The 17,761-nt window shown below is 39.1% G+C and overlaps 1 protein-coding gene across 5 annotated transcripts in view; it reads left to right on the top strand.

Moving 5' to 3' along the window:
* The window catches only part of LOC306863494 (neuropilin-1a), a 65,533-nt gene that overhangs the window by 24,861 nt on the left and 22,911 nt on the right, over positions 1-17,761 (top strand). For all 5 annotated transcript variants that reach the window (XM_079406854.1, XM_079406852.1, XM_079406855.1 and 2 more), the window contains 3 exons: positions 4,375-4,602; positions 7,801-7,956; positions 10,808-10,974. In XM_079406854.1, the coding sequence (XP_079262980.1) occupies positions 4,375-4,602; positions 7,801-7,956; positions 10,808-10,974 (551 nt within the window). The remainder of the gene's footprint in view (positions 1-4,374; positions 4,603-7,800; positions 7,957-10,807; positions 10,975-17,761) is intronic.

Genomic DNA, 17,761 nt, shown 5'->3' with positions numbered 1-17,761 from the left:
ATTTTCAGAGCCACATCAAGTGAGAAGAGAGGCTGATGTTTCGCAAGTGGGGTGGAAGGTGTGGGTGTGGGATAGAAGGATGGAGAAGTAATTTATCCTTGCTCAGAGTCAGTGTAGAAGGAGGGGACTTTGAAAGCCTGTTTCCACCTCTGAGTAAAAAACAAAAGGTAACTGTGAGAATAAATAGGAAATTACAGGTGAGAGATCATGTTGCATTTACCTTGTGAAAACGGGCTTTAATATGAGATGCACCACTAATAGAAAAATGAACGCTTCATATGCCAGTTGTAGGAATGAAAGTCAAAATGTACATTACTGTTGCAGATTTTATTGATCTTTTGAAACAGATTTAGGTCTTTCTCTTTTCAGGTAAACAGGAACTCTTCTTGTGCATCCAACCCAGGTTCATTAAGAAAACATGCTAATGCAAAATGATATTACATTGGTTTGTGCATGTCTCGCAGCACTTTCAGAGTGGCTTTAATAGTCTTTAGTTTTATATGAAATAGATGAATGTGGATCTGGGTTCACATCAGCTCAGAAATCAAATGTCCGGTGAGTAGCGATAAAATACTTGCATTTGAAAATAAAGTATACATTAACATAAGATAAAAACATATTTTCTGAAGCAACCATGCCACTTTATTGTCTTTGAGCTCTTTTATTGTGACTTGTGTTTCACGGGACTTGAACCCAAGCACTCTGTATGCGCTTCAGATAAGAAGCTGATTATGTCATGCAAACATAAAAATGTATTAGTTTACAAATCATGCACTATGTTAAACGTGTTTTCAGTTCATAACATAGTATTGTGCAACAAATCATATACAAATCAGTTTTTATTAATCGATAACCTGCGCATGTAAGTATAATTTGTGTGAAAAGGAATAAAAGTTGTTAGTGTTTTATTGCCACTGGTGTTCATTTCAGTTGGAAACTACAGAGAATTGTGTTTATAAATTTAAAAAAATATATAGATAGAGGCACATTTTTCCAATGAACCTATGTGTGTACTTAAATAGCTTTAGTCATGCCGAAAGTCTGCATCATCATCGCTAACTCGTGTCTAGCTAGGCCATTCATCAGTGAGATGTTATCTGAACATCTTTACGAGGGCACCTGTATCAACACAGTAGGACAAGGATTGCGTGATGAAGGCAGCTTGTTCACTGTGTCCAGTTTAGTTGTCTTTTACAAGTTTAGTTGCTTTTTACAGGCCAGTGGCATAGGTCACATCTGTCACGGCAAGCACGTCATTCTACAAGCCCGTCTTCTAAATAAACCCCCCTACATTAACACTCAGAGCAAATGAAACCCAAGGCAGAAACTGTCTTTCTGTGCATTGCCCATTCTCAAGGGGAACCATCAGCCGGGCCGGCTGGCTAAATGATGTGTCAGCAACTTTAGATTGTAAGTGTGCGTGTTTGTGTGTTCAGGGTAACCCCACAGCTGTGACTCCAGATTAATGTTTGTTGGAAAGTGTGGTTAAATTTTGCTTCTCAAACTCTCATCGCACCCATTAACCTGTCTTAGCATAGCCACAGGGGTAAAAGGCAAGGAAAGGTGTGTGTATGCATGTGTCCAGATTAATTATTCTCCCTGCAGATATATGGAATATAAACAACAGCGATTAGCTCACTAGACCCAGAACACCTCCAGCCATTTCATTTTTGCTTCAGCATTACACAAACTTTGTCGTATGCCAAGGGATCTAGTAATATAGTTGTTTGGCTTGAGTTTACAGGCTTGAAGCTCCCTCCTGTTTCTCATCTCAGTTTCCCCCAGACTTTCTCTTGTAAAGTTTTTTTTCCCCAACTACTTGCAAATAACTGCAGAAACAAAGCAAGAGACATGGGAATGTGTGGAGGTTTTAAGCATTTGCGGTTAGTGTCAATAGCGACATGTCTCTGAATCCATATGAGACACACATAATCACAAACGCACACACATATACACAAAATCCCACCGCAATCTGTAAACAGCAGTGAAGCATTACAAAGCCAGTCACAGTCAAGAGCCACGAAGCTACACAGTTAGTGGACCAACAATTCTCTATTATATTTCACACTCAATTCAAGTCATCCACAGAGAGGCACTAAAACTACACAGGTGTGCCAATAACATGTTGTAAATAATGCTTAATATGTATTCTGGCATTAGTATTCAGTGGAACGACCTTCAAATTTCAGATAGCTCGCTAGCTACTGTTTTGACAGTTTAGCAAACTTTAACATTTTTTTCCCAAATTGTTGCTCCAACAAACTTAAATAACTAAACAGAGCAACTAAGAGCAGTAATATCCACTATAGTGCCCTTTTGTGGCAATGCTGTCAATGCAACATCGAAATGGATTCTGACGTATTTCGGAATTCAATGCATTTGCTTTCATGTTCTTGCTTCGAGTATGTTCTGGGTTGTTTTGGTAAAAAGATAATGTTATAGCATGCACTTTATAAATAGAGTGAGAATTGGTGCAGAGGAAATGTGCTCTTATCTTGCGAAAGTAAAATGCAATTCCTTCTTGCCCGTGGAACAGCCACACAATGTTTTCCTCTGTCAGAAGATTATCTTAAGAATAGTCTACAGAATTGAGTGTGTCTATCTGCTGTTGCTGGAACTTATGCAACTGTCAAAAACTAAAGATGAAAGTTGAAAGTTTTTGGCTCCATCATCAAATAGTTCCTTTGAATTTCTTTATGAGTTTGCTAAGCCTAGTAACTTTTATTTCAACTTGGAAAGTTTCAGAGACACTGATTGCTGACCATTCAGCTGACAGCTTTCAACCCTAAACCCCAAAGTGTTTGTGCAATTACCCTGCCCTGTCCGTGTGACACCTCCTCATGTGTAATTGCTGACACGCTAGGTTTCAGTAGATTAGAATGGAGGCCTGTAGAGTTTGGGAAGGCCACATTCACTGACTGCAACAGCTGTTTTTCTTATTTATGAAAGAAAACGTAATATAAAATGTCTGGAATTTTAAAGCTCTTTGAAAGGACTAAAAGTGTGTAATTTATGTCCTGCTGTTCAAAAACCAACCAATAGTGCACTAAATGTCAATTCACTTTAGCTTCGAATTCCCGTGCTGGTCATTTTCTTTAGAGCACAGGAACAATGGGAAAGAACTAAAAAAAGAAAGATAAAAAGAAGCAGTTAACAGGTTTTGTGGTAGAGTTTTTGATTAAATTCAATTATCCACTCAAGATTCCAAAATAACAGAAAATGCTCTTCAACATCCCTTTAAAGCTGAGAAAAATTCTTCTTTTTTTTTCTAAAATTTTTCCATCCTCTGTCCATTTATAATATTTAAAAGGGAGTAGTTCACCTAAAAATAAAAATTATGATATTATTTATGTTCCATTGTGTCAAAACCCATTTAAGTTTCTTTGTTTCATAGAACAAAATAGGATACATGTACTAAAATGTTCAAGCTGCTCTCTTGCACATTGAAAAGTGAGAGGTTTTCAATTAACCATGAGTTAAATTTTGATCTCTGGCTTCAGAAGATGATTTAGAACAGAAGTTGCACAGACCACTTTTATGATGCACCCTGGTCCCCATCCAGTTTTTATGCAAGAAAGCAGTTTGAGAAGTCTTCCAATTGTCTTCCACATAAAGAAGTAAGTAAAATAGGTTTGGTTTTAAGCCATAGTGACATCATTATTTGTCATCTCTGTTCTGGTTCATGATCTTTAAACTTTTGCACCCGCAGTAATAACCACGAGATTCCACACTACCTTAGGTGCAGTGCTAACGTAATGTTGACATTTCAGTGTTGATGATCCAGAGGTGATCCTATATGCATCACTCTGTAACAAAAGCGTATTTACTCTTAGAGTTCTGAGCCTATTCATCACACAACAGCTTTAGCTGAGCGACCGTCGTGTAAGTGCAAAGTAGTGATGTATGTGTGAACTTCAAGAACACACTACATCGACAAACTAGTCCACCAGGGAGTTCTGAGTAAATGTTTTGACTTGCTGATATAAAAGTGTGTGTGTGCATTTCTAAAGGATGGAGAAAGTGAGTTATGTAGGATGGCCATATTTTGCTATTTCTTAATTGTGTTGTTTTAAGCACCAGCCATTCAGCAGAGAGTACATATGAAACATTTAATAAGTACAGGCTCATATGGGCTTTTACTTTCTTTTTGGTCTCGTTTCGTCTTCATCATTAGCCCACACACCCAAGAAATCAGGCAGCAGCCGTATCCCGAGCAGGGTGGGCCTCCACCACGGCCCATAAAGCATGCAATCATCGAGCAAAACAACACAGACCACCATGTTCTTTCTTCAATGGTTGTTTTTTCCCCCCTACTCCATCTGCCTCAGTGAACAAACAAAAAATCCTAACTTTTTCCTTCCTCTCGGTGTCCAGGTCCAGAATGTTCCAGGAACTTCACCTCCAGCGGCGGACTCATCAAGTCGCCGGGTTTTCCAGAGAAGTACCCCAACAATCTGGATTGCACGTTCATGATCTTTGCTCCCAAGATGTCGGAGATCGTTCTGGAGTTCGAGAGCTTTGAGCTGGAGCCAGACACGCAGCCACCCACTGGAGTGTTCTGCCGCTACGACCGCCTGGAGATTTGGGACGGCTTCCCTGGAGGTGAGTCATTGGAGAGATCTGTTGCTCCAAACAGGAAAATATGAATGTTTGAAACAAAAGATCATTCAGTGGATAATGTTTGCACATTGTTTCTCAAATACTCACACTTCAAAGGACCAGCAACATTAAACTTCAATCTACACAATCATGGCATGACATCAAATATCAAGAATGTATACTAGATCGTTACAATGTAAAATAGAGTTTACATTTTCTGACGAAAACTTGAGTTTCCTATGCAAACCACACAAACACTATGTACTAGGTGATTGGGAGGGGATTTTTCCACGCTGTCAAATAAAATGTGCAAAAATTGTACCTTAAAGGGTCAACTTTGTCCCTCATCTACCTTTAAAAGGTGCATATTAGGACCTTAGAGTAGTAATATGTACCCTGAAGGTACTGCTTATGATCCTTAAATAAAGTACAATGTCATTCCTTTGAGCATACTGCCACAGTAACAGGCACCAGTTTTATTTCAATATTGTAAATCTGATCATATAGAAAAGTAATCGCAAACCTTTCCTCAACAAGATGCATACATTGCAATATAACACAGTTAAATACTTAAGAAGGTAGTGTGGAAAATAAAACTATACAGTGGTCAGAGCAGAAGTAAATAGGAGGGTCTCATCTTTGGCTTTATGGAAATGGCCTTTAACAGATAAGCCAGATGCTATGACTACATAATAATGCCGTATGATTGATCTCTAGGGAAGAACAGACGCCTGACCTCGATCCATTTCCATGTGTTTCACAAGCAAAACGAACCTCTCCTAGGCATGGCCAAGTGTCAACAATGTCTACAAATGTGATGTATAAGAGTATTTGAGAACATGTTAGTAAGAGCTCTTTATCCCGTTAATCGCTGTTCTCTCTGGACATTAGACTGGTTTGTCTCGGACAGTTCGGGGTGAGGGACTCTGGAATGTAGACTGTTGTCATAACACCAGAAATATTTTGTTCTCCAAGATAATTACAGTTTTTATTTGTGCGTGTGTATTTGAACTGCATATACACACCCAGAAGCTCAACAGGAAGATTTTAGCTCAAAGCGGAAAGGAAGTCTGCGAGGACCAGAGGTCTTATTCAGTTTCCACTTCATTATCGACTTTTTTCTGTCTTGACGGAAGAGAGAAGCCGTGAACAAATGACACCTTTGATCTGAGACTTTTGAGCTTTCTCATCAGTTAAAATTTGTATAATTAGTTTCAGCATTCTTCCGAGGATAAGTTGTGAATCTATTGTCGCAATTATGATGAAAGGAAATCTTTTTAATTTTTTTGTTTTTGAAAGGTTACACAAAGTCTTTGGTGCTCAGGTCCGAACAGAATTTGCAATCATTTTTGGAATTTCTGGATGGATTTTGAAGGAAATCAACGGAAAGACCTACAGTATGCTGTTTGTTTATTTGAGGTTTCGTAAATTTTTGGTTTGTGTTCCACGGCAACAGCATGCAGGTTTGGAACAAGATAATTATGATTAATGCTGACAGAATTTTCATTTCTGGGTGAACTATTTCTTTAAAAAGTGCTGAGAATGCTGCACTCTTATTGGTGTCTTAAGCAAGCTCAAGAAGTGAGGGGTGTGTACAACTTTGTGAATGATGCTATCCCACTTCTTAAAAAACCTGCAGAGCCCTTTGTGAATCCAAAATCCATGTAGGCCTGAGGAAAGTGTAGAACCTGGGACAAAGATTGCATGCTTTATTTTAGACCCAGCAGCCTCTGTTGAAAAATCTACAATAAAAAAGGTGTCCCACAAGTGCACGGCGACAGAGAAAGAGCCAAGAGGGAGGTTGAAGACAAGACTTTAAAGGGAAGGCCCTGGTGCCTTAGGGCCTTGGTGTAACTCGTCTCTACGGTTCAGACACTAGCTGCATTACCTGTGGAGCCACACCAATCAATAAGTGCATTAGTGTGGAAAGGCTGCGAGGCATGAGACAGAAGCCACTATGACTTCGAGCCCTCAGCCCACCCCTCCATCACCCACTGGCCGCCACTTTGAGGCAGTCACAGCCTGGCAGAGGTTTATAAAGAGCAGACATGCTGGATGGGTTCACGGAGAGGCTCTTTAAAATTTCATAGCTCTGTTGAGTCATGCAGATAATCCGGATGGTTCACCACACCCAGAGCTGTCTCAACACACAAGCGCACACATTTATGCACACTTGGATGCACCTGTTTCTATGAATTCTTATGAAGATTAAGATTTGTGTAAACCCATAAAGCTGTTTTATATAATCACACACACACACACACAAAGCTGGCAGATCTGTTTAATCTCTTGTACTGTAATGGGCATCTTCTCAAAGAGCCAATCACAGTTTCTTCTTAAGCCAATATACTTTGTGGTAAATTTTAACATAATCCCAGATCTTTAATGTTTTGCGTGGTTCTTATTTTGCATTGGGTCAGTAGTCAGTCCTTTTCCTCAGGTTTTGAGATTTCATGTATATTTGTAAACCTTGAATCAATCTTGTTATTTGCATTTTTACGAGGTTATTTATTTATTTTTGACTGTGTGCAAAAACTGCACAAAAATGTGTAATTTCAGTGTAATTTAAATTTCCGTGGCTGTACAAAGCTCATGCATAATTAATAAGGCAAGCAATGGGGCCATTTATAATTGGTTGTCTGTTGCCAAACAACTTGCTTTTACATTCTAGCACCGCAATCTACCATGGTACAGGTTTTCTTAAACCAAAGTTTAAAAGCGGCCTTAACCTGGAAAGACTTGTGCATATATTATGAAAAGCTATTTTTCAATACAGCTTCAAAGCATTTCTTCTTTCATCTGAATGTACTGCATACCTCTTAATTTACAGCCTTAGTTGTGTTCGGTTCCTTCCTTCTTGTCCCCTCCAACTCCTACACATTTTTTCTTTTAAAGTGGCTTCTGGGAAGTCACATTAAAGTGGCCCTGGAACGAACAATAAGTGTAGGAATTTATGGTCGCCACTGAAAACAGAAACCCAAGGTCATAGACACATACAAAACAGACACTGTCCTTTTCATTTCCATCAACAACAAGGTGTAGAGAGAATGTTTTGTCAAGTCAATGCAGTTATACAAGGTCAACCAATCACACCGTCCTTGACGTTCACACACTACAGCTGTGATAGAATGGCTTGAATAGTAGATTATTAAACCTATCTAATCATGCTTCTCTTGCCTCTATCTTTGTCTCTTTCCACAGTTGGTCCATACATTGGCAGATACTGTGGACAAAATACTCCAGGACGTATCATATCCTACACTGGAATCTTAGCTTTGACAATCAACACAGACAGTGCTATTGCAAAAGAGGGATTCTCAGCTAATTTTACTGTGCTGGAAAGGACAGTCACGGACGGTAAGTCAATACTGCAATTTTTAAAGTGCATAAAATATTTCAAGAAATGAATACTAAATTCACATGAGATGAAGTCTCCAGTCATATCAGCATCCTAGAAGAGGTTCTTTATAGAGCATAACATGCATGGATCACCATATTAAGATCACACAACCAGCCATGTTGTGTGATTAAATAATTCAGTATGTAAATATTGTTTTCAAGATTTAAGATTCAGCAGTTAATAAACACAAACTTTAGATAAACTTGTCTTGCAAAAAAAAAAAAAGTCAAATTGATATTCTGCAAACAATTTAACCATTGGTGCTCCATAGCTGATAGAGAGGCAAATTCTATCAGTTTTGGAATTTCTTCAAAAACCTCTAGAAATTACACACACAAATAATAATAACTGTTATAAACCAGGCAAATGTCCAGTTTTCTTAACCAGAGTTAGTATAAGATGAAAAAATCCCTCAACTTAATTTGTGAACTTTGATATCATCTTAAAAAATCTATTTCTAGAAAATAAAAAAATAAATAAAAAAAATAGGTTAAAGGACATTATGAGAACTTTATTTTGAGAATGTTTGTAGCCAAAGTTATTGAAACACACCCTGTTGATTGGGGTATAAACCCATATACAGACGTGGACCCACATTCACATGCAAATGCAACATGATATGACATGGGAAGTTATTAAATCACCACGTCCCGCTCAGCTCTGTTTCTCTTTCATTAAGTGATTGTGTTAAGACTTATGACCCATCTGCCCTGCTTTATGGGGATTGGTTTACTCTTTTTTTCCAAACCAGCTCACCCAGAGGGTTCACCGCTTCACCCCAATTTAAGAGATGCTCCAACTAAACATTTAATTTCAGAACACACCACCAACCCTCACCCGCAATAACGCTATGCATTCAAATCTATCCTTAGACACTTTCTTACTCCTTCTCTATTGGTCTTTCTCACCGTCTGTCTACGTCACCTACCCTTGAGAACATACCTGTTCAACATGACAAGTAGTGGTGCTTGTGATTCGACACAAATGTCCAGTAAAATTGCAGCTCTACCAGTTTAAGGTGGATACATATTGTATATATCATAAAGTGCATTAATGTTGTGAACTGGTGTAACATATTATATTTCAGCTTGAGCTCTTAGAACACATCAAGGTGTGTACTACATCTCTGCCATCCCAGCTCATGCTCAAGAATACATTCAGTGTGTTCTCAGCAGGGGCTTTGCCGAACAGTCGCAGTCTATCAATTATTTATTGGCTCCATAAATTTACATTCTGTGGCAGCTTCTCTCGCAGTTCGACATGTTTACCAGTATAGTGTGCTTTGCAGGAAGGAAGGAGATCGCCATTGGCAATAAGTCTTTATGCGAAGGATTTTGTCAGTGAACCATCATAGATTTATGGTCTCTGCCGAGTCGGACCGAACAGTGACGGATGCCAGATGTAATCAGACGAGAGATCTGGTTGTTTTCAGTCATTGTTCTAAAGAATGAAAGGGTGAAAAATGGATAGATATCTTGAAGAGATTAAGCTGAGCTGAGCTGAGGTTTCAAGGTTAAAAGAGAGAAATTCATGAGAAGCACATAAAAGACTCAATAATCACTTTTGATTTCGAATTTAGTGTTAGCACGAGTTGCTAAACTAATGAATTTATTTTTTTAATAAGCACAAAAAATACAAATTTATACAATATGTTGATATTTTGAAAACATCTATGGTTGAAAACATCTTCACGCCATCTATCCTTGCTCTGGTATATTTTTGTAAGGATATTGGATAAAATATTATTGATACTTTTCCATCCTGAATTAAATGTACAGTTATATAGGCAATTAAACTCTGATTATTTTTCTAAATGCATTCTGTGATTGGTTATTTTACAAAGAATAAATGCAATGCTGCCTTACAATTTGAACAAAAAGAAGTATCTTAGACGGTACATTTGGCAGATCACTAGGTTTTCAGAATTGCGCTTATGGCTCAGTGTGAATAAACAAATACAACTACTGTCTATCTAACACACATGCTGTCTCCATCTGCCACATGTGTTTAGGCCTGGATGTTTGGGTTGTGTTGTTTGTGTTTGTGTGTATCTGACCCGCTTGAACCTTTCACTGTTATATTAGGTAACATGAGCTCACCCTGTTTCAACATGCATTTCCTTACATTTAAAACTGTGTTTGTTTGGAGTCTGTGACCTGTTGTAAATAAATTAGCATGTCTGCCACCTCAGCCTCAACATTTCCCCATCCTTCACTGTCTCAGAGTCCTAAATTCTGTGTAGAAGCGTCTGGAAAAAGACCCTTGGGGGTCAAAGCATGAACTCAGACACACGGCCAGCATGCCCCATAACGTCACAAAACAATCAGCAATGCCCTTATCTTGGGTGGTATGGCATGAGGAGTGATATACAACCTGCGCTCCTTTCATCTGAAAACACAGTCATGCTAGAGGCATCTCTGACTTTACATTCCTCCAAATGCTGACGCTGGGGAAATGGCCTTCCCATGTGCCATTTAACTGTGCACCTTCAGAAGGCACTTCTTTTATGAACCTCAAGACTTCTCTCGCAGCTGGACTTAAGAGCATAAACTGAATGTTTTATGAATAAAGGTTTGCATCTTAATGTGGTACACTTCCCACAGTGCTTCCATTAAACTGTGGGAAAGAAAAGTGCGTATGTTTTATTCTGGTGCTAAGAGATGGAAACCTATGGTATTTTGCCTCAGAGTGGCCCATTCCCAAGAGGAAGGCCTTAGTTTGGGTCGTGGTCTGATGTATTCTTTATTTAGATTGTGAAATGACATTTTAACAACTCCCCTGCCCTTTTTTTCTCTGTGCTTTCCTCAGACTTTGACTGCACCGAGCCTTTGGGTATGGAAACTGGGGAAATCCATTCGGACCAAATCATGGCCTCATCCCAGTACAACCCCAGCTGGTCTCCAGAACGATCTAGACTCAACAACCCTGAGAACGGTTGGACCCCTGCGGAGGACTCAAACAAAGAATGGATCCAGGTACTGTACGATTTACAAGCGTATACTGAAGATAGCAGTCTATTATGAATGAGCAATGGAGGGATTTGTCCTTGGCAGAGAATAGAAACTTCTGTGATATTTTTGAAGAATAGAGAAGTTGAGTCTACAGACGAAAAGTTTGAAACTCCCTCACACTTCTTTATGGTTTTTGAGTTAGAAACTTTCTCTAGCTGAATTCGACTTCAACTCAATCAGGCAGCCTTGCGGATGCATTTGCCACTGGCTCTCTTTCGAAGACCAGCAGCAACATCTGTTGAATTTTGCCCTTTGGTTGAAAGCCATGGAATGTTAAAACCCAAATGAACTGGTTCGCTCTGGCCCCAGTGAGTCGTCCTGGCCAACAAATGCTTGTAACCTTAACAAAGACTGTCTATGAGATGAATCTGGGTGTATCTAACATGATCTTAATGTCCGAGAGACAATAAGAAACCTGAAACTTATTCTAAGGAATGTGGCCACACACAAGGACAGAGGCATGGACAACAGATTATTTGCATGTGTCTATTTCAGTCGCATGAATCTGTGAAAAACTCTTGGCAGGAGTCATTGTGTTGATTACACAAACATCGCAGCACCTCTGCAGGCCTTTTCTTGCACTTAGAGGCTTTTCTGTGACCCAAACCTCAAGGGTACCCTCAAAACCCAGACTTGTTTTATAATCTTTGCCTGACTGGATAGTTTGGGCCAGAGAGACTCCTCAGGAGGCTAATAACAGACGTGACCCACAGTCAAGTATTTGCTAGGGGAGGTCTGTTAAGCAGATTTTCCTTATTGCTGTCAAAATATTGTCTCTGTTCTAAGCCAGAAACTAATTGAATTAGAGGAAGGTGCCTCAACTTAGCAGAGAAGAGGAACCACAATGTTTAATTCTTCCTTTCGATGTAAAAGCGAGATGTATGCATTTCCTGAGGAACTGGAGACAAGTTCTCCCCAAGAGGCTACAAATTCTGACCCACGTTTTAGGAAGAAAGTAGAGCCCTGAGGATACAATATGGAGTCTGATCGAGTTGAGGATTGTAACTGTTGCCGATTTCTCCATTGCTTTTGATCATAGTAATTCAAAGTTCTCCTTTGTTTAGATGGACTCATTATGCTTATAGATTACCAGTCTCTGTCAATATGGTATTGATCGGGACTGTTGTACAGAGCACAATGAACTATCCTAACACTCTTCCAGGATGTTCTTTGAGAAGCAGTCAATAATTAGCCTCTACTCGTTTTACAGGCTATCACTTTAAGTCAAGGATTCTCATGTTCATAAGATGACAGTATATTTATCAATGTTTGGCATGTGGTTTTGACATGCTGTTGTGCTTTTATCTCGTATCCAACTAATGAGAAGTTTTCAGAAAAGAAACATTCCGCTTATGTGACTTAAATGAGTCTAAAAGATCAGAGAAAATTTCTCTTCTAGCACCCAAACCAATCGGTTCCACATCATTTCACAGTTGCCACTTCATATTTTATTCAGGATAATTAAGTAGACTTTGCAACTGTTCACCCTCTTGGCTTGCTGAACTTGTTTAGTCATTTCTGATATTAATGAAACCCTAAATGACTCGCCTCCCACAGTGCATTATCGAGCTGAAGAGAGCCCAATTTTGCAGCCGCCTGGAATTCTCTAAAGGGTATTGATTAGAGGAAGGGTACTCTTTTTGGTGGGAGAAATTTCAGCAAATCAAACGTATTCTGTTTCAGCCCCCATGTACCGTGCCCCTGTAAATCCCTTTCCGCCAATCAGATGTCAAAGTTGAACCCTGCACATCTGTTTCCAAGGGAACAAAGGCGGAACCCTGCCGAGGATGAATGATTTATAATTTGGAGACGTCCCGCGCTCGTTCTCTCTCTCATGCCTGGCACTTGTGGAGGAGTTTAATTATAACAAGCGTTATTAAAAGAGTGGAATTCTTCATTTCGCTTCCATTAAGCAACATGACCCACCACAACAGTATTTCTCCATCTAATGGCGCAGTCCACTTGGCACGCACAACTCGCTCTTGTGTCCTCCAACGCATATTATCAGTTCATTATTTATTACATTTACACTCTCGAATGTAATTTACAGCCGACATTTATATTATTCATAGAGGCCCGGTACTTCCTTGTTAAAAATCCCCATTTCTTGCAGTTTTTTTCTACCCAGAAGGTGTCAAAAATACAGCGTTTGTCATGCATCTTAATGTGGCTTCAAATTAGATTCAGGGTCTAATGCTCCCAGCTTGCCACTCCTGATAATTAGTCGAGGGTCAGGAGATCTTGAGCTAAGCCAGTGAGCTACAGAGGCTTGTACGTTTACAAGGGTTTGTGCCATGCTGAAAATCGAATGTCCGTTAAGGTCTTTATCATGTATGATGAATGAAAGAAGGGCCCAAGACTTGCAGAACACGGGAATCTGGTTTTGAAAACTTCCAGTGTATTGTGTTTATGGATACGGTCTGGTTTCAATCGGAAGACCATGTTAAAGCGTCACAAGCCGAGATCTACCTACATCTGTACAACACATTTTGACTCTCTCTCAAGGAAAGACTTCCGATTTATAGAAGACCGTAACATAAAACAAAAGACGCTGTGAAGATATGGACGGCAGATTTTCAGTCCCGTGGAGAGCTTGGCATAACAAAGAACAGATCCTGTTTTGGTAGACATCAATGCAGTATGTGGCATATTGCAAGTGATGCAATAAATGCACGCTCATCCCCTCCAGGAGCATCAAAGCACTTTTATGAATTATGCATTTTGATCTGGGAAAAAGTCAACTGTCAATAGTTGAAAGCCCCTGTCTAGCTCCTAATGGTTGAATAGAAGTTGCTCATTATAGATCATGTTCTGTTTCATTAATCTCAGCCTCGCAATCATCATTCTCATCGTCAGGTCTACCGAAACGCATCAGCCGCTTGCATTTATGCGGTGGTGCTTGGAATACACAGCGGTTCATTTATAAACGCGCTGCATACGTCTGTCCTGCTGTTCTGCTAAATGCTTTGATCAGGGCTTGATTCACAGGGATGCGAGGGCTTTTCTGCTTCGCATCACTGGAGAGGATGTTTACCTTCATTTTGTTCATTAAAGCATCTCTGACGATGTTCAAAACAATAAGGACGATGTTTTCAAGTCTGGAACTGTAGAGTGCCAGCCAGGTTTTGTGTCGGCCAGTTCAACGGGAAGCAGTCAGCTTGATTGATGGATGTGAGGAGTGAATGTGCCAGGGCCGTAGATGGAAGCAATGATTGAGACACCACCCCACCCTCTTATTCTTATCCCCTGTGCCACTGTCTTAAGTCGCCGACCCATTTTGCTACAAAAACAGGTCGGAATTCCAGGGCCATCAAGCAGGCACTAATTGCAGACTTCCTCTGAGAAAAAAAATCCTCTTAGTCTCTTGTATATTCATCAAGGAAGGTTGAATGTAACGAGGGAAAGAGATAGAATAAGCGAGACTTAGGGGTGAAATGTCACTCCAGAAACAATGCGTTTGGGCATACCCTGTTTGCCTATCCACATATGCTTTCCATTAGCGATGGTCATCTAGATGCAGCTATGTTCGCTCTCCATTGTTTTGCTTAGATTTTTTTCTCTCTTCAATTAAAGGATTAGCTGCTGCTATTTTGAGACGGGTGCTGTTCTCCTGCCAGCTGATGAGTAATTAGACAGTGGGACTGTAATTAACATGAGAGTCTCTACTGACAATGCCTGCAGAGCTGGTGTCAAGCTAGGCCACCCTGCTAGCATCACACCTGCGCTAGGTACATTCTTATGATTTAGAGTTTAAACCATCTTCAGTGCCTACATGTAATTAGCTTGAAGCATTTAAAATATCCTCTTTGATATCATGTTCGCAATTAAATATGGATCCAGGTGTATGTTGGCTACATTAAGCTTGTCTGCTAATGAGAAAGAGGTCCAAAGGCTAGCAATATAGAATTTATGCTAAATTCATGTCAGAGGAAATCCATTTCTAAGACGGACAGGATGTTCTCAGGATGGTGAGCTTATTGTTGTCTTATTGTGTTTAATATCAACAAAACATGACTTGAACATCGTGATACAGATCTGTAGCCTGTCTCCGGAAATATAGTTGTATGACCATTCTTCCTTCATGACAATTAACCATGGTTTTACTATAAATACAATTGTAGTTAAATCATTGTAACCACAAATTAACAGTTTTTATTTATATATATATATCTTTTTTCTGTTTTTGCACTACCCATAGTTTAACCATGTATTTGTAGTCGAACTGTGGTTATACAAATGGTAATCAGTCTTCCAAAAAACATGGTTGCTACACTTTTACTATAATAAAACTGGCTAATTTTCTCCAAAATTTTAACTTTAGCCATGCAGTATAGCAAATGAAGCAACTTTCGTAACATATTTTACACACATAATGTTTTATCCGTCTGTAACTGATTGGATTGTTAAACGTGACCATTATATCACAGCTGGTTGAAAGAAAGGAGCTCTTGTATTTTTGTTAGGTGAGGGTTCATCTCCTCAAATATGATAGAAATTATATTATTTTCTCTCTTTATCTGTGTGTGTGTGTGTGTGTGTGTGTGTGTGTGTGTGTGTGTGTGTGTGTGTGTGTGTGTGTGTGTGTTTTAAATATTCGGCCCACTTTCAAACCATCCACCTATTAGATTAAGTTAAGAAAAAAGAAGCACATGATCACCATTAAGGCACATGCATAATTTTAAAAATGATAAAAAAGTTCTAAAAATAACTCCAGCTAATTCCACTAGGTAAACTGGGTGATGAATGTGAGGTCTTCGAGGAGCCTATAGATCTCTCAGCTGGCAGTAATACAATTTTCATGAAAATGTGAATTAATTATACCTGTGGTTAATGGAATTTTAGAGGAGCTTTCGGAGCAAACAGGTGTCGTGGGATGGGATGGTGGGAGGAAGCCGCGGTTTGATGGATGAAGTAGAACTTTGCCCTGCGAAACCTGCCGTCCCACATTTGTGTTTGCATTGACTGGGCCGTCGCGCATCTGTCTGCTCAACGTCTTAGTTCCTCCTGGCTAACCTGCACCAGATGGTGTTTGAGCCTTAGATACACAAGAGCAGTTGTGGTTTTAATGATTGACCAATTTGTGGATTTTTGTTGTCCGCGAATATGCAAGACAAGGGTGAAAGAGACAGGAAAATAGACAGAATAGAGAAAAATATTAATGCACGATGTTTTAATTTTGCAGACCACAAAACGAAGGACCGCAAATGACAAATAGTTTTAAGAAAAACACTGAAAAAATCCTGTGTAATCAACTTCCTACAAGCACACAAAGCAAAATAAACAGCCACCAAACACCATAACAAGTCCATGCTAGGATGAACACAACTGTCACAGCTTTAGGAAACGGGCAGACATGTTTGACGCTTGTTTAATTCAACGCAATTAGCACGAGAAGCTTCAGTGAGTTTTGCACTAGATTTAGGCAGATTAGATTTCTGCCACTTCCTTCCATTCAGGCCAAGGGCAAGGCAAGAACTGTCCCTTCCAACACACACACACACACACACAGGCTCTGGTGTAATAAAACACACACTCTTTGTAAATTTAATTAGCTCTGAAAAATTAAGCTGGGGTCCATACTTCACAGATGGAACAATTTTTAACATACCAGACTTTCCAATGACATAATTATGAAAACGTTGTTACATTTGGGTTCTTGCCAGCAGGATAAATTCATAAACTGTTTTTTTTTTTTTTATTATTATTATTTCACATTTTAGATCATAGGATGTGATATAATGAGAACTGCATTATTTTATTAGTCTATTGAGTGGGATATATTCAGACACTTATACATCCAACATCCAATTAAAAAAGAGTAGAAATAGAGAAGAATTCAAAATAACAAGCAGTGAATATGATCTGCAGAGTCAGCTGGCTTGAGAACACATTTTCCTCTGGAGACATGTGGATTCCAGGTTGAACTCTTTCTCACAGTGTTTGCAGCAGACTTTAAATTGGCTTGACCGTTATAAAACTGCATAGTCACACTAGTGACTAATATAATAATTTGGCAACTTCAGATGTCCTCAAATGTCAATTCAAATGTCTGTGTGGTTTCAACTGTAAAAATATTTTCTTACCAAAAATGATATAATTCATCATTGTTTTTGCTTCTGTGGTCATGATTTTTCAGATAAATGCCCATAGTCAAGTCTGGCCTGTCTCCTTATAAGGAAGTGCGATACACTTTTGGAATGGCTTGTTTTCTGAACAGAAAGTGGAGTTTCTCAGCCAGGGAGTTCCCATGAGGAACTGGGGCTTTCCCTTAATCTCCTGTTTGTACTGTTTGCTTTTAAAGGTGAAGTATGTGATTTTTGTTTTATTTATTTTTTTATTCTTAATGTTAAAATATTCTTTCCTATCCTAGTTTAATAAGCAGGGACTGCTACAAGTCATTCGTAGGTGCATTTCTCTGGAAAGTATACACTTTGTGATTCTGTGTTTCATTCAGAACATTGCTTTGTTTGTTGAAGAATCTTGACCAGCCTACATAGCAACAGCGTAACCAATGGTGTGAGTCTAAAACAGAATCAACTTATTTGTCGGCCAATGGCAGGCAGGGAGAGTACTTATGAAACCTGTTTGAAAACAATCACAATTTTTGTAGAAATTCATGTTTTACTGGTTTTAATACTGAAAAAAATATAAAAGAATACATATCTAATATAGATATATACAGTATATTAAATAATCATTTGCATATTTGGGAAACCAGTGCTTATATTTTTTTCAATATACTGTAATATAT

Source organism: Barbus barbus (assembly GCF_936440315.1).
Source record: "Barbus barbus genome assembly, chromosome: 44".
Classification (NCBI taxonomy): Eukaryota; Metazoa; Chordata; class Actinopteri; order Cypriniformes; family Cyprinidae; genus Barbus; species Barbus barbus.
Note: the sequence above shows the minus strand (reverse complement) of the source record. Positions and strands in the feature narration are given on the sequence as shown.